Source organism: Camelina sativa, chromosome 14 (genome assembly GCF_030686135.1).
Source record: "Camelina sativa cultivar CO46 ecotype springtype chromosome 14, ASM3068613v1".
Lineage (NCBI taxonomy): Eukaryota > Viridiplantae > Streptophyta > Magnoliopsida > Brassicales > Brassicaceae > Camelina > Camelina sativa.
This window is the reverse complement of record NC_141893.1, coordinates 17,054,832-17,073,902: the sequence shown is the minus strand read 5'-3', so window position 1 is coordinate 17,073,902 and position 19,071 is coordinate 17,054,832. Positions and strand designations below refer to the sequence as shown.

Below are 19,071 nucleotides of genomic sequence, written 5' to 3'. Positions count from 1 at the left end.
GTTTTGGATTTGTATTAAGTGGTTGGTTATTACTTCAATTCTAAAGACTGAATTCAACCAATTTAAACCAAACCGAACCAAACATTTACTCGTAGAATGGTTGTGGTCAAATAAGACTGAATTCAAATGGCGAGTTTGTGAGTGAGTGTGGGAGAGGAGCAACAATGGAGAAATTGAAATCGCTGATTCCTGACGATCTTCTCAAAACAGTGAAATCGAGCAGCGACGATGATCTTCTCACAACTACTTCTTCTCTTCTCCGTTTGTTTCTGGGTCTTCCCCAATTTCACCAAGTACGCATACAAAATTACCCGAAAACCTACTCTTCTCTGTGTTCGTATCTTCTTCAATTGGAGTTCTCACAGCTCTCCTGTTTCCCTTGGTTTGCCATTTCAGGCGGTGAGTGAGTTAGCTGATCCTGATTTGGGCTGCTGTGGGAAGAACGAAGAGACATCTCTTGACTTGAAACGTCGAGGAAATCTCAGCTTTCGCAGCCGGGATTTTCACGACGCTTTGCGTTTCTACTCTAAAGCTTTACGCGTTGCTCCTCCTGATGGAGGAGACAAGAGCTTACTAGCTTCTCTGTTTCTGAATAGAGCTAATGTCCTTCATGTAAATATTTAACCTCTCTTTTTTCCTTTTACCCAATTCCATCATTCAATTATCTAAAGCTTTTTTCTTCTCTCATATATGTTCTCGTTTTTTATTATGTCTTAGAATCTTGGGCTTCTAAAAGAGAGCTTACGGGACTGCCATCGCGCTCTCCGGATTGATCCTTGTTATGCAAAGGTCTTCTTATATGCTTACTAGTCCCGTTCTTATTGCTACAGTTTAATTTTTTGGACTTTTAAGAGATTTCAGCTTTCGATTCTGCCATTGTCACTCCAGTTTTCATTGATCCTTTGTGTTTGTCAGGCTTGGTATAGGAGAGGCAAACTTAATTCTCTTCTTGGAAACTATAAAGATGCGTTCCTTGACATTACAGTTTCTATGTCGCTTGAGTCATCATTGGCGGGGAAGAAGCAGTTACAAAACGAACTTAACGCTATTCCGAACTACCAGAATAAGCAAACATCGGAACACGATGAATATCATCCGAGCAACTATGCCAGTGTAGGTGAGATTTTCCCAATTTCCAGTACAATTTTAGGCCAGAAGATCTCCCATTCTGAGATTCAGGGAGGAATGTTGGGTTTTGACCTGTATATATTATTGGCCTGTAGATCATCTGCCGAGTGTGCAAAGTGGAGTAAAGTTGCATTGTGTATCGACAATCGAGAAAGGAAGGGGTATGGTATCAGAATGTGATATTGAACAAGCGTCTGTGATTCATATCGAGGAACCTTTTAGTGTGGTATGAGTTGTGATACAATGAGGTTTTAAAAAACAAAAGAGAATTCTAGTCAATTGTACATGGTTTTAGCCTTCAATAGGTTTTCTGAAACAGATGAAGATATTGATTGTTTCATGCTTTAACATACAAATTTTCTTTTGGTACTGAACATTTTTCGATGGTCATGTCACGTACAGGTCATATCAAAAAGTTGTCGGGAAACACATTGCCACTTTTGCCTGAATGAGTTGCCTGCTGATGCTGTTCCATGTCCATCATGTTCAATCCCTGTGTACTGCTCAGAGTCCTGCCAAATTCAATCAGGTGGAATGCTGTCCACAAATGAGAGGGACAAGCACCACGTTTTTCAGAATCTACCTGATGATATTGTTGAGCATATTAAAGGCATTACATCAGCTGACACATATTATTCTGAAAATGAGTGCATTCAAGAACACCAGCATGAGTGTCGTGGAGCCAATTGGCCTGCTGTACTGCCATCTGATGCTGTTTTAGCTGGTCGACTTATAATGAAATTGATAAATCAAGGGAAAGCAGCTACAGATCTTTCTAACCTTCAGGAGATATTGGTATGTTCTTTTACTGTAAAATGTTTTCCATCATTTGCAATAGTCCAGCAAATCTAATTATGGAGCGACTACCCAATGTCTTCTACAGGAACTTTCCCATAGCTACTCTATGATGAAACCAGAGACCAAGTTGGAGTTGCATCTACTTTCCATAGTATTAATTTTGTGCCTTAATAAATCAAGCTGCCCTGATCTTTCGGTCTGTGAAGCTGCTGTGACACAGGTGTGTCCTCTACATCTCCCTCACTAACCCAATCAATCTCCCATTGAAGTTAACTTTGCTCTTTAGAAATTACGCAGGCTTTCACATATTGACTTCAGTAATTGTTGGTGACTTAGTCTTATAAGATATATTTGCATACATAGATGATCAAGGATGTTTGCTTTTATGATCTTTTTTCATTGGACTTTAGTTTACCACCTATCGTTGAGATAATCAATTTTTTTTTTAAATGGTTTTTAATTTTTGGATTATATCTATCCTCAATGCCCAAAACCTTTACCGCCTGAAACAATACTGTACGTATATGGTTTTCTCGATGAGTTCCTAATATCATGAATTTATGGAGAAGTATAGCTGTGTACATGACGCCTGTGCAACATTATGTTTTGGCATTGTTCTTCTTTTTCTTTTCAAAATTTGCATATGTGGTGTTGACCGCTGTCTGGATTTTTCCTCTCTGTGTAGACTATCATACTGGTGTCACAAATCAAGGTGAACTCTATAGCAGTTGTCCGCATGAAATCCAGTGGCGATTCTTTTAAATGCATCCCATCTGGAAACGTCTCAGCCAAAGAGCAGATTCAAAGTTTAGAGCAGGTTTGTCTTGGCAGAGTTACTGCTTGTTAGAATGTTATTCTATGCCCTTTCTCACTTAGAGAACTCATTTGGACTAGGTATTACCACTTACAAAGATGCGAACTATCTATAAACCAGCTATTCTATAAAAATTGGTGAGCGTCCACCATTTGGACGTTATGACATACATTGGTCCGTTCTGAAAGATCTCTTTTTCTTTTGTCAATTATTGTTGTTTTATCCACAGATCAGAGTTGGTCAGGCTCTCTATAAAACTGGTAGTTTGTTCAACCATTCCTGCAAGCCAAACATCCATTTGTATTTCCTTTCACGTGGACTTGTTGTGCGAACAACAGAGTTTGTTCCCATGGGTTGTCCCCTTGAGCTTTCATATGGTCCTGAGGTATTTTTGTGATCCTCTTGTCTCTATTTGTTACCTTGTTCTGTATCAAATATCTTCTGAGTGCTTTTGAAGTCCATACCTTTTTAATGAGTATGCATTACAATTCACAGGTCGGAAAATGGGATTGCAAAGATCGCATTAGATTTCTTGAAGAAGAGTACTTTTTCCATTGTCGGTGCCGCTGCTGCTCTCAAATTAACATATCTGACCTAGTTATCAATGGGTATTGCTGTGTCAATACAAACTGTACTGGTGTAGTTTTGGATAGTAATGTGGCCACATGCGAGTCCGAGAAGCTAAATCATTTCTTGACTGCTCCAAAAAGCCTGGATCATCACGTTCAGGTAATCTGATATATTTTAAGCCAAATAATCAGGGTTTAGCTTCCGTGGAGTTCATATAAAAATTTCCCTGCTGTAAACAAAGGTGTTCATTAGTCATTCTTAAACTGCCAAGGTAGACAGTTCTACTTTCTTACTAAAAGCAGAATTTTATTTTCCGCTGCTCAATTCCTTTTGGAGTAGAGCGATGAAACATATCCATGGTGTTATGTCCATTTTTACTTTAAGCTGTTATCTGTTTAAGGATTAGTGTTTCTTAACGGCATTACCACCAATATAGTTTAGTATGGGTTTAACTGTGTTGGTTTCATAGGTGTGGGAGAAGATGCATACTGATGTTGAGGAAGTGGCTTCAAGTTTGCTCAGTAAACGGAGAGATTCCCTTCATATAGAACCTGAGATATGTTTGAAATGTGGTTCCCGCAGTGCTATAGAAAATTCTCATGCAGCAGTGAACAAAGCTTGGAATCACTTAAGAAGGTGCCTGGGTTTTATCTTGAAACTTCAAGTTAATAATTAATGTAAATTTTCTCTTTAACACTTGGATCTCTCGAGTGTGTCAGGGTGGACGAGTTGATAAATTCAGGGCAGGCCAATGTTTCTGTAGTATCAGATTGTTTAAGGTCCATTGCCGTGCTTAGAACTTTCCTTCACATGTATAACAAAGACATTGCTGATGTGAGTCAAGTTCCTCTTTTTTCTTCTATAGGATTTTAAGCCTTTCTATATCGCATATCGTGATTAATCCTCTCCAACCTTCAGAGGAAACAGACATGACTTACGTTTCACAATTTTGTATGTTCAGGCGGAGGATAAGGTTGCTCAGGTCTGCTATTTAGCTGAAGAACTGGTGGATGCAAGAAAGCATTGTGAAGCATCCATTAAGGTAAAAAAAAACCCTGTAATATAATGATACTGCTTCGATTTAGGCCACAAAGTGATTCCACGATTGACAATGATGAGAACAGTGGGTTGTATAAAATATGAAAACTGCTCGAGCAAGCCAAATCCCTCAAAACCACCGTTAAAATTTTTATTTTGTGCGTGTAAAAATCTCATTAATCCCAACTGGTAATGGGTGAGATGTGAGATAAATTTTTGGTGTTTGGTGGCAGATTCTGAAGAGGCTGTATGAGGAAGAACACGTGGTGATTGGAAATGAAATGGTGAAGCTTGCGTCGATTCAGCTAGCATCAGGTGATTCAAGTGGAGCATGGAAGACAACAAAGAGATTGTCTCAGATATTCTCCAAGTATTACGGGTCACATGCTGAGACTCTCTTCTCTTATCTCCCATGTCTTAAGCAAGAAGCTGCCAAAGCTGTGAACTTGTCATCTTAACCTAAAAAGTTTGTGTTGTAATAGCTGCTTTTTGTAAAATACAAAAAATATTAAGCCGGTTTAGTTTGTGGTTTTTTTCCGAGACGATGTCGTTTGTTTCATCTTAGGGTTTTAACAAGTTTTTTTTGGGACTTAAGTCGCGAAACGACGATTTTGGGCAGGCAAAAAGTCTGTATCTCCGACGAGGTGGTTGCTGTGTCAATCAGAACCCCTTTTTGAAGGTTTATCTCTCTCTTGTCTGAAGATCCGATCAGCTTTCGGGGTCGATTCGATTTGAACAATGATGGCAAATGGAATGGGAGACGATTGCAATTTAGAAGTAATGCCACCAAGAAAGAAGAAGAACAATAAGGTAAAACAAACAAAAAATCCTAATAAAAACCCTCAATAAGATTTTTGGGGGATTCTAATTGCTGATGAGATTTTGGAATTTGCTATGCATGATAAGCTGAATTCAAATAAGAACACGGTTTCAAGAACATCTCGGAAACGGAAACTGACTTAAAGTAAAGAAACGGTAATGAGCAACTCTCAGAAACGGAAGCTGAAGAAATTGGCGGAAGAGAAAGAGAATGAAAACTTCTATGCATACACTGCCCAGGCGTTAGAGTATGTCATCAACGCTTCTTCAATTCGTAAATTGTTTGATTTTATTTTATTTCAATTTTGGGTATTGAATTTTTTACACAGACAGTACAAGATACCTGAGGATATATCATCGCTTTTGCAATCGTCAACAGTTATAGGCAGAGTAAGTAAGACGAAAGTTTCTATCTTTTTTTTTTTTTTTTTTTTCTTTTTTTCTTACTATGATGATGTTGTTCTGAATCTCCGTTTGTGGTTTGGTTAAATCTTTTTTTTTTTTAATTCAGTCAGCGACGAAGCTGGAGAAACGTAGGAGAGCAATGGAATTTTCTAAAGCTGGTTTTGGGACTGAGCTTTCTGATGAATCAGCCGACGACGAGCAGCAAAAAGACGATGACGATGATGATGATGACGAAGAACCTACAACAACACAAGAACATGCTGAAATTGTTACTCCTACTTTTGTAACTGATTATGAACTACTGGTTGATGATGAACTCAGTTCTGTTTCTGCTCAAGAAACTAGTAACAAGCTCGTGGTAGACGACGCTACTGTTGGTATGATCCTACATCGTGATGATGATGGAGAAGAAGGCTCACAAAGAATGGTTTGTCAACTCCGATAGTTTCTTGTTCAGCTACTGTATATTTGTGGTTTGATTGGTTCTAATGGGTTTGATATTAAAATAGGATGAGGAAATTGAGAATGAAGATGTAGCTGCTGTACAAGGACCTCGTGTGCCTGCCTTTGTAGTTCATGTTTCTAGACCAGCCGAAGTTGAAGAGACGAGGAAGGATCTTCCCATAGTAATGATGGAGCAGGAGATTATGGAAGCTATTAATCATCACCCTACGGTTATTATTTCAGGACATACCGGGTGTGGTAAAACCACTCAAGTTCCTCAGGTCAGTTTGTTTCTGATACCTGAGTTTATGGTCTCAGATAGATTTCTAGTTTAATATCTAATCTAGTTTTATGTTTCTGTTTCTGGATCTTTCAGTTCCTTTACGAAGCTGGTTTTGGTTCAAAGCAATGCATTTCTCGAAGTGGGATTATCGGGATTACCCAACCACGCCGTGTTGCTGTCCTTGCGACTGCCAAGAGAGTGGCATTTGAGCTTGGTGTTCATCTAGGAAAAGAAGTTGGGTTTCAGGTTAGGTACGACAAAAAGATTGGCGACAACTCCTCTATCAAGTTTATGACCGATGGGATTTTACTTCGTGAGATTCAGAATGACTTCTTGTTGAGGCGTTACTCTGTGATAATTCTCGATGAAGCTCATGAAAGAAGCCTGAACACAGACATTTTAATTGGGATGCTCACTCGAGTCATCAAAATCCGACAGGAATACTACGTAGAGCAACAAAAGAGTCTTCAATCTGGATGCGCGGTAACCTCAGAACACCAAGCTATCACGCCACTTAAACTTATATTGATGAGTGCGACTTTGCGAGTGGAAGATTTTGTATCGGGGAAAAGGTTATTCCCGAAGGTACCTCCGCTTATAGAGGTTCCCACTCGACAGTTTCCAGTAACTATACATTTCTCCAAGAAGACTGAGATTGTTGATTATATCGGTCAAGCTCTTAAGAAAGTGATGTCAATTCACAAAAAGTTACCACAAGGAGGAATACTTGTTTTTGTGACCGGCCAGAGAGAAGTTGATCATTTATGTGACAAGTTACGTAATTTTTCAAAGGAATTTGTTGTTCAAGCTGCTAAAAGAGATGCTTCCGCTAAGAAGAAATGCGATGATGTTTCATTTGGTGGTATTGACATGAAAGAGATTGCTGAAGCATTTAATGATGGCTCCAACAATCAAAATTACAGGTTTAGTTCACATGAAGAAGATCCTTCCGATATTGGTGATGGTAACTATGATGATGGTTTTGAAGAAGACATGTATGAGTCTGATGAAGACAGCGACTGGGAAACTATTGATGACAGCTCTGCATATCCATTTGTAGAGGAAGGGAAGCTTGAAGCTCTTCGAGCAGCGTTTAATGCTTTGTCAGATAAAAATGGATCCGTATCTGTTGAGACAACCAAGTCCATTGCAGCAGAGGATCAAGAGGCTGAGCAGGAGAAAACCTCATTTACTCCAGGAAAATTACGTGTTCTTCCGCTTTATGCAATGCTATCTCCAGCTGCACAGCTTCGAGTGTTTGAGGAAGTTGAGAAAGAAGAAAGACTTGTGGTTGTGGCGACTAATGTAGCAGAAACTTCTCTTACTATTCCTGGTATTAAGTATGTGGTTGATACAGGTCGGGTTAAAGTAAAGAATTACGATTCTAAGACTGGTATGGAAAGTTATGAGGTAGATTGGATAAGCCAAGCTTCGGCTAGTCAAAGAGCTGGAAGATCTGGACGAACTGGACCTGGCCACTGTTATCGTCTCTATTCATCTGCGGTTTTTAGCAATATATTTGAGGAATCTTCGCCTCCTGAAATCACAAAAGTTCCTGTTGATGGAGTCGTTCTTCTCATGAAATCTATGAACATTCCAAAGGTAAGACGTTTGTAAGCACCATTGTCAATGGACTAGATCTCTTTCTTATCTGTCTGTCTTGATGAAACTTTGCGTTTTTCTATTGCCAACAGGTTGAGAATTTCCCGTTTCCAACTCCGCCTGAGCCATCTTCTATTAGAGAAGCAGAACGATGCTTAAAAGCTTTAGAGGCTCTAGACAGCAACGGAAGGTTAACACCATTAGGAAAGGCTATGTCTCACTACCCCATGAGTCCACGTCACTCAAGAATGCTTCTCACAGTCATCCAAATGCTAAAAGAGACCCGGAATTACTCACGCGCGAATCTTGTCCTTGGATACGCGGTTGCAGCGGTAGCCGCACTGAGCTTACCAAACCCTTTGATAATGCAATTTGAAGGAGACAAGAAAAACGAGTCCGAAGATGCTGGCAAAACCGTCAAGCAAGACGAGAAACAACGGAGAAAGGAGCGGAAAGAGAAGATTAGAGCCGCACGGAATAGATTTTCCAACCCGAGCAGCGATGCTTTGACGGTAGCTTACGCATTGCATACCTTTGAGGTCTCAGAGAATGGCGCAGGCTTCTGCGAGGCAAATGGGTTGCATTTGAAGACCATGGACGAGATGTCTAAGCTCAAAAATCAGCTTTTGCGACTTGTTTTCAGCTGTTGTAAGCCCTCAGAAACCGAAGACTGTTTCTCATGGACTCATGGGACTATACAAGACGTGGAGAAGTCATGGAGAATCACCACATCGTCTTCCTCAAAAAACCCTCTTCTACAGAACGAAGAGGAACTGTTAGGAGAAGCCATCTGTGCGGGATGGGCAGACCGTGTAGCCAGAAAGACGAAAGCGACAGAATACCAAGCATGTGCGGTTCAAGAACCTGTTTTCTTGCACCGCTGGTCGTCTCTCATAAACTCGGCTCCGGAGTTATTAGTCTACAGCGAGCTCCTACTCACCAACAGACCATACATGCACGGAGCAACACGAGTGAAGCCGGAATGGCTAGTGAAGCACGCTAAATCCCTCTGCGTGTTCTCCTCGCCGCTCAAGGACCCGAAACCGTACTACTCGAGTGAGGAAGATAGAGTTTTGTGCTGGGTGGTGCCAAGTTTCGGTCCTTATAATTGGGAGCTTCCGCCTCACAGTGTGGCAATAACAGAGGATAGAGACAGAGCAGCGGCATTCGGATGCGCTTTGCTTCAAGGAGAGGTATTGCCTTGTTTGAAAAGGGTTAGGTTGTTGTTAGCTGGGAAACCTGAAACGTTGTTGGAAAGAGAAGCTTGGGGTTTAGAAAGAGTTGGGAGTTTGGTGATAGCTTTGACAGAGAAGAAGATTGATAGTTTGGAGAGTCTGAGAAAGAGTTGGGGACAGAACCCGAAGGTGCTTTACTCGGAGATTGAAGTTTGGTTTCAGAAAAAGTTTCGTCATCGTGTCAAAGAGCTCTGGCAAAGAATGCTAAAAGAGGCTCATGTTAAAGAAAGAGGTCAGATGAGGTAATTGTGTGTTTTAGATGTTTTTTCACACATTTTAAAATCCTCTTTTTTTGTTTATTTACTATCTCCAAAAAAAGGAGAAAATTTTGATATCAATGGTGAAAGTTAATTTTTTTTAATTATATATTAAAAATATAATATATATGGAGTCATATAAATATTAAGTTAAAAATCACGGACACATAGACACAACCCAAACCAGCTGCGCATAGTTGCGGTAATAAATCCACTAATCCGGGATCTATGAAAGACAATATTGTCCCTGATCAAGTTTGTTCTTATGCGGACACAATGGTAAATTAACTAGCCTCAGACGACATAAACTTGGACAAAACCAATGGGAGACAACATCTGGTTTTGACTCTAACCAGCTGCGACACTTCTCTTCTTATTTAAACAAACTCCTTCATTCTCATCTTCATCATCTTCAAACTTCACAATACACACTGTTCACTATTCACAAGAAAGCAAAAGAGTTTAACTTCTCCAATCAAACAAGAGAAAAAAGATGGGTTCAACGAGCAAAGCATGGTTAGTAGCTGCAAGCATTGGAGCCGTGGAAGCGTCCAAGGATCAATTAGGCTTATGCCGGTGGAACTACTTGATCAGATCAGTGAATCAACGTATCAAGAACAACGTGAGATCCGCTTCTCAGGCCAACAGATTCTCTTCTTCGTCGACTACCACCACCGTTGTTGTAGCTTCCGTTAAGGATGACGTTAAGGCGAAGCAAGCTGAGGAGTCTCTTAGGACGGTTATGTATTTGAGCTGCTGGGGTCCTAATTAATTGAGACAGGATCTCTTTTTAGCACTGTTTTTGCGATGCAAATTATGTGACAGGATTCGTTGTCTAGTAGATGGATACAAAATGATAAATTGTACATATTGTTCATGATTCTAATGGAAGATGGATTTGGGATGCTACTATAAAGTTTTATCATATATATAATACTCTCAGACTTTTACTATTTGTTTCAAACTACTCTAGTATTTTTAGTCAAATGTTCCTTTCTTTATCCACACATGCTGCTCCTTTGTATTTCTTTCTTGTATAGACGTAAACTTTATAAACATTTCACATTCGTTAGTATGATTAGCAGATTGATGATACAGAGTGCACTGTTTTCAGTTTGGTAATGATGAGCCTGGAGACATGCTTGTCAAAATAACGTAGTACTACTATAATAGTGTAAAGCCAAGATTTTCCATCAATGTAAGTGATGATGATGAGGTTGTGTCACGAAGAAAGAGGAAGTGGCTGTGTCTCTAATGACACGTAGATAGCCGAAACGAGGTGCGCATGATAGTTACTGTAATAAAATCCACTAATCCAGGATTTGTTAGAAGACAACATTATCCCTGATCAAGTTTGTTTCTATGCGGACACAATGGTAATTAACTAACCTCAAACGAAACGACTTAAACTTGGGCAAAACCAATGGGAGACAGCATCTGGTTTTGACTCTAACCAGCTGCTACACTTCTCTTATTATATAAACAAACTGCTCCATTCTCATCTTCTTCATCTTCAAACTTCACAACAATACACACAATTCAGTATTTACAAGAAGCAAAGAGTTTAACTTCTCCAATCAAACACAAAAAAAAAGATGAGTTGAACGAGCAAAACATGGTTAGTAGCAGCAAGCATCGGAGCCTTGGAAGCGTCCAAGGATCAATTAGGCATATGCCGGTGGAACTACTTGATCAGATCTGTGAATCAACGTATCAAGAATAACGTGAGATCCGCTTCTCAGGCGAACAGATTCTCTTCTTCGTCAACCACCACCACCGTTGTAGCTTCAGTTAAGGATGATGTTAAGGCCAAGCAAGCTGAGGAGTCTTTGAGAACGGTTATGTACTTGAGCTGTTGGGGTCCTAACTAGTTGAGACAGGATCGAGAAGATGCAAAATGATTACGACTTGGGGATGCAAATATATGATGCATTTGTCATATAGAGTTAGTTGCAAAATGTTAACCACTTTGTTGGATATGGGCTTTGCCCCATATGCCAACTCGGCCCAACAAAGACTCACCAGAGATAGAAGGAAATGGGCCAACCTCGGAGGACAATCTCGGGATTTCACACAGAAAACCCTAGAGTGTTCTAACTCTACATTCGCTTATAAATAGCTCGAGACATCTATTGGAGAAAGGATCCGGACCCGCAGACAATACCTACAGAGCAACACTTTGCATCGAAAACTGCTATTGTCTTTCGTATAATTCATTCTTGTTTTCAGTTCGTCCCTTTAAGCTTGCTAGTTCGCTTGTGAACTAACAAGCTCTATCTCGACTCGTTTTAAGTGACGATCTCACGTTTTCCCCGATTAATAAAAGAACTTGCTTGCTCTTTCCCACAAAATCTTTATTTGTTTAAACTGTGTAATCCCCGGTACAAACACACTTGTACATGATGTTTGATCAATTCAAATAGAAACTAATTTTGGGACTTTTTACTATTTCTTCAAACTACACTATACTATTTTTTTTTTTTTTTGAAGAATAAATTACAAAGACTTGAACAAAATAAATATATATACAAAAGAGCATGTTCATATTAGCACATAGTGAAAAATCAAATTGATTAATTTAAGTCTTCCAATACTTGATTGTAGAGACTAGAGATCATGTTGTGAAGGTCGGTATGAAACGGGTCGTGTTGGAGTGGTTGTGATCTGTCTTTCAACACTTGTTTTTGGAGGTGGCATATAATTTTTCCCATCCACCAATTGTCTTTGCGTATGATGAAGGGAAACACGAGTTCATCTCGGTAAATGGTGACGATTTGCGCAACATTAAGTGTTGGGGAAACTTCATAGTAACTTAAAACCCACATGTGGATTTTTGATGAACAATGAAATGAAATTATTAAATTCTTAAGTACCATATTTCTAAAATTGTAATACAATCTACGTTAATCTAAGTCTTACATACCATGTTTCCAAATCAATTAAAATCCATGAACGTAATCTAAATTAATATAATTTTATGAATATACAATCCATTGTCTTGTGACATATGAACAGAAAAAAAAAATCGCTTAAGGGATTGCTCCAGCTTCTTTCAACTTTTTCGTTGTGTTATCATAATGATGGATGTTTATTTCGAATATTAAAATGAACAATAGTGGATAAATATTGAAATGAATAATTTTAGTATCGAGGAGTGTTAACTCAAAATACTATCAAGAAAAAAAGAATAGGGCTTTGATCGGTAACATGAGTTATCATTCAATTAAGTTGAGTTATTGAATTAATTCATAGATTATTCGAAATTATTACCAATCAACAATAAAACTAAAAATTTTAAAGTTGAGTTTGAGTTACAATGTGTTAACTACAAAAAAAAGTATTCGTTGTATCATTTAAAATATATCATAAAACTAAGTGATGTAATTTTAAATTACTTATTGATAAGTGTTGGTGCGGGAATTGACACTCCCAACATACCGGTCTAAAACAACAAAGAAACCGGATATCTAAACTGGGAGTTCGGCCTTGAGATGGATTCAGTCTATGAATGAAGGCCCAACAGTTTTAGGAAGCCCAACTCTGGAATGAAAGGCCGACTTCCCAGATCGCCCAGCGGCCGAACTAGCTAGCATCGGGAAATTTTCCTAATCTTGATGCAATCTATTAGGAAAGTAGATATATTTTGTAATCTAAGGCAAAGTGTAAATGGAGGGATCTTCCCCCATTGTAAATCATCCAACAATTAATACAAAAACTCTAGTTTTTCATTGTTTTTGAGCAAAACCCTAACTTGTTTTCCAAGAGATTTCAATTCCCTTTTGCTTGTTAGCTTTGATCCGATTTCTTAAGAGAGATAGCTTTACTGAATTTGTTTCCTCCTTTAAACAAATTCATTGTGTGAAACTCAGTTTCTACAATTGGCACCGTGGCGAAAGGCCTTGATGTATGCGCTCATCCTTTGACAGCGGGCTCGATACATACGAGTTTATTTTTGTAACGGACTCTCCTCAAGGTCCGCCATGTCAGATCCAGTAATAGCAAGCTCGCGAGATTGAGACGAGGTCGTCCCTTCTAAGGGGAGGGCAACATCTGATGATTCAGGATCAAAACCACTGACTCCGGCAGCCGTTAATTCTCGAGCTTGCCTTAACTAGGCGGATCGAGTTGTTGTAGGCATGCTTTGCAGTCTGTCCTTCTAAAATTTGGATGTGAGATGCTCAGCGTACCCCATTTTCCTTCTATTTATAGTGGGGGGGGAGATCAATGTTGCGTCCCGAAAATCTTGCACCCAATCAGATTGAGAGGGGGATACACGCTGCATCTCGAGATTACCCCAGCCAATCAGATTGCATTGTGAAACCGCGTTCGCATTTAATGTTGCGGTTATGCCTCGGGAATGATTTTTTTTAAGACTACTACGTCTATCCAGTTCGGAACCAAACTGATCGAAATCCTGGCCAGATGATCGACTTGCGTTATTACGCACTAACTCTCCGGCGAGAGAATATGCTGAACCCTGAGAATTCTTTTGAATTGTTTCGCAAGTTCCAGTTCGGACAGATATGTAAGCGTGACCCAGAGTATTAAATTTCGCCATCCGACTTCCAAACTGAAACAGAGGAGGTAAGCCAAAGTCCCGTACTTCGCCCTCCGCCAAAGCGTATATACGCTTGGGTTAAATTACCCAATAAAGATTACTCGATGTAAGCCGGGAGACGTCTCTCCTCGTGTAAAATTCCGAATAGAGTTTGAACTTTATTTCTTGCAAACACAACTTGTCCAAACGCGACAATTTTATTAATAATTCAAAAACGAATAGCTCACATTGCTAGTTACAAATACTTTAATTATCCCGAACTTGGGCGAGCCCTGCTACAATCTTTCGAGTATCTGTCCTCAGACGTTTCAGCATGGGCCACAACAGCTGAAGTCCTGTTTTTTCCCAATCTTCGGGCCGGGATTCCATTGCCCTGATCTTCTGTTCGGCTTCGTCGAGACGACCTATGGTTCTTTTTCTCTTCGCCTTCAAGGTGGCGATCTCGGCTTCCAGCACAGCTAGACGGTCATCGATCTCGTTCTTTTTCAGGCGATGATAATACAGTCTATGGCATTGCTCCCGATGTGCGGTTTTGATCTGAAAGTAAAATCTCCAGTTAGTAATGATGTTTGATGAGAAATAGTACAAACAGAGTTCGAAAGTGTTACCTGGCGAATGAAGGCGTGAGCTGCAGCAGCTTCAACATTATCGGCACGTTTGTTCATATAAAATGGCTTGACTTCAGAAGGCACAAACTCGCCACTCAGGAAGAAAGTCGGATCATTCACAGTTGAGTTTGCTGAGTAATAGCACGCGTTGCAGTACGCAACTAAACAAGACGGCATAGCCGCGACCCTGCCTAATCCATTTTCGACCCAGGATATTGGATGGGACTCGAGCAGCTTAAGCTTAACTAGCAGACCACTCTGCGTTTGTTCTGCTACGGCAAGCCATTTACGATATTCAGTATGGCGTTCTTCAATGCGAGAAAAGAAATTCTCTAAGTTCGACCTCGCCTCCAGTTTAACGCGAAACATCAGCATCCATGGTACCAGAGCTTGGCATCCCCCTTTCAATAGCTTCTGAATTCGAGAACGTTGGAACATCGTTTCCAACTTCAACCTCAGGATTGATACTACCTACAGAGCTTGGCATCCCGAAACTTCTTTATCCGGTAAGATTTATGATCAATTGGGGGGATGGACTTTGTATATTTATACAAATCCCAGGCGAATGCTTTCCAATTGTGAAATTAGAAGATTAACATTTCTCTTCGACAAGATCTCCTCCTTAGGCATAAAATAAAATATTCCGTGCTAATGAAAAAGGAAAGTTAACAAAAGGAAACTGACCACAAAACGGGCAATGTCGTTACAAGGTTTTTAATAAAAACGACAACAACGAAGGAGAACTACTACATCAAACTTTCAGGGGGTCCGAGAGATCGGCTTGAAAGATGCTGGCATTAGATCCGTGCTGATGCCTAACAGAGTCTGGAGCCACAGTACCAGGATGGAGGAGTTCGAAGCTAAGGTGGTCCGACGACATGGTTAGATCACCTTTCTCCAGCTCAATGATGTCTAGGGCTTCAACCTCCTCCCATGCCTTCATTCGTTTTTCCTCATCACAGCGATCTGATCGTCAGGGATGATTGCACCCTTCCCAAGCAGGTATTCCACAGTTTCTTGGACTCCGACAGCCTGGTTGAGCACATCCTCTTTGGGGCGAGCTACCTTCTCCTGTTCGACCAGATAAGCATTCACATTGTCCAACCGGTCTTGGGCCTTTTTCGCCTTCCTTTCCACTTTCGCCTGGCGATCTCTACAAAGACGATTTACTTCCGAGTTTAATTTCGAGTCCAGATCGCAAAGTTCTTCGTGGAGCCTAGCTTTATCCGCCTCGAGAGTCTTCCCATAGGACTCTAAGTCGGCGATCCTCATTTCGGACTGGGCAATAACCACGTCCTTCTCAGCAATGGAAGCTTGAAGTTCCTTGATTTTGATGTCCTTACGCTTGTCAGCCGCTCGCATTTGTTTGAGACATTCTTTCATCTTCTCGAACTCTTCCTTGGAAGATGAGATTGTTTTAACTCGCCTGTCGTACATTTGAGTCATCGAATTGATACAAGCAGCGGTCTGCACATGTAAATGAAGGCTTTAGGGAGTTTAATCATGACGAAATTTTCCGATAAACCCAAGGATAATTAAAATGCTAACCATCAGCAAGGATTCAACATTATCGAGGTACTGTTGCTTGTATTTCAGCTCGTCTGTTTCAGGGAGGATTCGGTGAGAGACCTTTAGATTTCGGAAAAGTTCTCCGGCACCTGCCCGATTCGTGACAAGTGGGTGATCTCCAAAGTAATCGAAGGTGAACTTTTCAGTTCGGTCGTCATCCCTCTCAACACGAAATCGGTCAGCAGATTCGAGCCCAGCCTCTTATGCGGATCGTTTACGACTGGTTCGCAAATCTCCAGCAGGGGTTTCATCATTCTTCTTCCCTTTGCCCTTCTTCTTCTTCGTTTTTTCTTTTCCCCTTAGTCAGATTGGGGTTCAGAGTGTTCGGGGATAGTAAGGGTAAGGTTGGGCACGTTGGAGGATGGTGGATTCTCCGTGTTTGGATCTTCGATAACCTGATCCCCAGTCAGAATATCAACATAATGAACTCCACTTCGGGCGCATCGATTTTTTCTTCTTCCTTGGCCTGCCTTCGCTCAGATCCAGCTTCAGTAGAGACATTCACCCGTCGAGATTGGAATAACGTAGCATTAGCTATTGTGTTCCCAGGAACTTGGGACGACTGGCCCAACGAATTGGTGAAACTTGGGAAGTTAGTTCTGGCTTTTCCCATGGCTGTTTCAATTTGGATACAGCTTATTAAATCCCACTCGAGATCCGCCCCCGCAAAGAGTACTTCTCTAACTGGAATAAATCCGGGTGCTAACCTTAAAGCTGTCAATGGACGAACTGCAGAAAACAAAAGGTTAAATCAGGTCAGAAGAAGATGTGCCCAATCCAAAGCAATTAGGAAACAAAGTTCTACCAGAATTGGTATTCCACACTCTCCGCCAGCCACTCAGAGGATCCTCGAACGAATATTTGTCGACCTTGACGAAAAAATATTTCGCTCCCCATTTTTTGAAATTGCTGGTCTTCTTGCTGCGATAGAAATTGTGCGCAAGTTTCATGTTGACCATCCAAGTCCCATCAACTTTTGAAATTTTGAAGTTCGTTAAAGCTTCGAAACATTGAACTCCGACTCGGATACCAGCCTCCACCGCAACAGTCAAGGTAGCCACGAAGTTGCAAACGCTTCCTGGCATGAGCTGGCATATCGCCACTTCTTGTCGATGGGCATACAAAGTGAGTAAAGACGGAAGGGGAAACCAGAGGCGACTCTGAGTGAAGAAATCTTCATAAAGACAAATGTACCCTTCTGGCGGATTCCACGGTCGATGGTGATCTCCAAGGATTATAATAGAGACGCCGCAGTTATTGAGACCGCAATTGTTCAACATCTCTTGCACATATTTGACATCGTTTTGAGTTTTGTTGCCTCCTATTTGACCCCGGTGATCGAGCTTTGGGGAGATATCGTCAGACAAGATTTCTGGATTCGGAGCTCGGCACTCGCCGACATTCAAATCACCAGATGGCAACTCGGGTACGATTGCAAAGCCTCCATCTCGATTCAATTCATTTATGATAGGCGTCAGATGAACAGTAGTCTGGTCTGAATTGAGGGATTGACAAAGTTGCGCCTCACTGTCCGATCTGACGGATCCACTGTTTCGATTTGTGCTCGCCAATCTGGGCGACTTGCGAGTTGATCTACGACGAACTAATTGATCGCTTTTGGTATCAGAGGAGGAAACGCGGGTCAAAGTACTGGCCATAGCAGGATCACGGGAGAGTGTGGAAGGATGTCGGAAAAATAAATACGTGACTGCGAAAAGTAAATAAACGAGAGAGAACATAATGAATACCTTGAGGCGTTTGGCGGAAAATAGAGAAATGAAGGCATATATCTTGTATTTATAGGAAGGGTTGGGCGACATTTCTATGCGTAGTCATTATGACCTACTCAACCTATGTGACTCTTCAGCTTTCGAGTGGATTGAAGTGACGCGTCCAACACGTGTCGTGTCAGCAATGGATGGCGAAACGGCGCGGGGATCTGGATGATTAGATTCGATTTTCCTTATAATTTAGATCGGATATTCTCTTCCTATAGTTCGAACATTCGAATTAACTTTCGAGTCAACCGAACTGGGGGGGACTAATTGTTGGTGCGGGAATTGACACCCCCAACATACCAATCTAAACCAACAAGGAAACCGGATACCTAAACCGGGAGTTCGGCTTTGAGATGGATTCAGTCTACGAATGAAGGCCCAACACTTTCAGGAAGCCCAGCTCCAGAATGAAACGCCGACTTTCCAGATCGCCCAGCGGCCGACCTAGCTAGCATCGGGAAATTTTCCTAATCTTGATGCAAATTATTAGGAAAGTAGATATATTTTGTAATCTCAGGCAAAGTATAAATGGAGGGATCTTCCCCATTGTAAATCATCCATCAATTAATACAAAAACTCTAGTTCTTCATTGTTCTTGACCAAACCCTAATTTGTTTTCCAAGAGTTTTCAATTCTCTTTTGCTTGTTAGCTTTGATCCGATTTCTTAAGAGAGATAGCTTTACTGAATTTGTTTCCCCCTTTAAACAAATTCATTGTGTGAAACTCATTTTCTACAATAAGTAAAGTAAATATATACAACATAACATCAATTAATTTAAATGATACTATAATTATCTATTTTGACATCAAATAGTTAAAATTGATTCAGTTTCTATTATATTGTATCACTTTTGAAAAATCGATTTAAAATAAAAATGTAAATCATTTAGATAATTGATGTATTTATTTATGTTTGGTATAAAATCATTTTTTAAAAAGATACAAAATTTACATCATTTAAAACTGATGTTTAAATAAATTCTATTAATATCATTTAAAAATTACATATATATATATATATTAAAAAGAATAAACGTAATTAGAAGATAAATATTGAAAAAGTTGATCGATCAAAAATTATAGCAGATCATCAGCTACAAAGCAAACCTAGCTGTAGTTTTATTTTGTTTTTCCAAAAAAAAAAAGAGAGTTGTATCTTCATTT

At 40.3% G+C, this 19,071-nt stretch overlaps 3 protein-coding genes and 1 pseudogene across 6 annotated transcripts; all 4 read left to right on the top strand.

The window, feature by feature from the left end:
* Positions 1–52: 52 nt before the first annotated feature.
* Positions 53–4,942, top strand: LOC104741931 (uncharacterized). Of its 3 annotated transcripts, XM_010462866.3 has the most exons (14): positions 53–293; positions 397–612; positions 718–789; positions 916–1,117; positions 1,224–1,354; positions 1,531–1,923; positions 2,012–2,146; positions 2,612–2,743; positions 2,970–3,125; positions 3,236–3,469; positions 3,780–3,946; positions 4,030–4,144; positions 4,272–4,352; positions 4,582–4,942. In XM_010462866.3, the coding sequence occupies exons 1-14, from the start codon at positions 165–167 to the stop codon at positions 4,804–4,806; spliced, it is 2,388 nt and encodes a 795-aa protein (XP_010461168.2). In that variant the 5' UTR covers positions 53–164; the 3' UTR covers positions 4,807–4,942. The 3 variants fall into 3 exon arrangements, with proteins under 3 accessions (XP_010461168.2, XP_019091256.2, XP_087342569.1); XM_019235711.2 differs by having other exon boundaries at positions 111–612; XM_087486443.1 differs by lacking the exons at positions 53–293; positions 397–612; positions 718–789 and having other exon boundaries at positions 985–1,113.
* On the top strand, positions 4,887–9,497 carry LOC104741930 (ATP-dependent RNA helicase DEAH13). Of its 2 annotated transcripts, XM_010462865.3 has the most exons (7): positions 4,887–5,158; positions 5,255–5,415; positions 5,497–5,557; positions 5,679–5,999; positions 6,082–6,297; positions 6,393–7,901; positions 7,994–9,497. In XM_010462865.3, exons 2-7 carry the CDS (start codon positions 5,327–5,329, stop codon positions 9,380–9,382), a joined length of 3,585 nt encoding a protein of 1,194 aa, XP_010461167.2. In that variant the 5' UTR covers positions 4,887–5,158; positions 5,255–5,326; the 3' UTR covers positions 9,383–9,497. The 2 variants fall into 2 exon arrangements, with proteins under 2 accessions (XP_010461167.2, XP_087342568.1); XM_087486442.1 differs by lacking the exon at positions 4,887–5,158 and having other exon boundaries at positions 5,355–5,415; positions 5,497–5,561.
* Positions 9,498–9,787: 290 nt separating this feature from the next.
* Positions 9,788–10,302, top strand: LOC104741929 (uncharacterized). The gene has a single exon (XM_010462863.3). It carries the CDS (start codon positions 9,887–9,889, stop codon positions 10,163–10,165), a length of 279 nt encoding a protein of 92 aa, XP_010461165.1. The 5' UTR covers positions 9,788–9,886; the 3' UTR covers positions 10,166–10,302.
* A 586-nt stretch (positions 10,303–10,888) lies between these two features.
* On the top strand, positions 10,889–11,431 carry LOC109128772 (uncharacterized; annotated as a pseudogene).
* The last annotated feature ends 7,640 nt before the right edge of the window (positions 11,432–19,071 follow it).

Coding starts and splice junctions, on each gene's coding strand:
- LOC104741931 (XM_019235711.2), top strand. CDS start 229: ATGATCTTCTCACAACTACTTCTTCTCTTCTCCGTTTGTTTCTGGGTC. Junction 2,147..2,611: donor GTGAAGCTGCTGTGACACAG/GTGTGTCCTCTA, acceptor CTCTCTGTGTAG/ACTATCATACTGGTGTCACA. Junction 2,744..2,969: donor AGATTCAAAGTTTAGAGCAG/GTTTGTCTTGGC, acceptor TTTTATCCACAG/ATCAGAGTTGGTCAGGCTCT.
- LOC104741930 (XM_010462865.3), top strand. CDS start 5,327: ATGAGCAACTCTCAGAAACGGAAGCTGAAGAAATTGGCGGAAGAGAAA. Junction 6,000..6,081: donor AAGAAGGCTCACAAAGAATG/GTTTGTCAACTC, acceptor ATATTAAAATAG/GATGAGGAAATTGAGAATGA. Junction 7,902..7,993: donor AATCTATGAACATTCCAAAG/GTAAGACGTTTG, acceptor TATTGCCAACAG/GTTGAGAATTTCCCGTTTCC.
- LOC104741929 (XM_010462863.3), top strand. CDS start 9,887: ATGGGTTCAACGAGCAAAGCATGGTTAGTAGCTGCAAGCATTGGAGCC.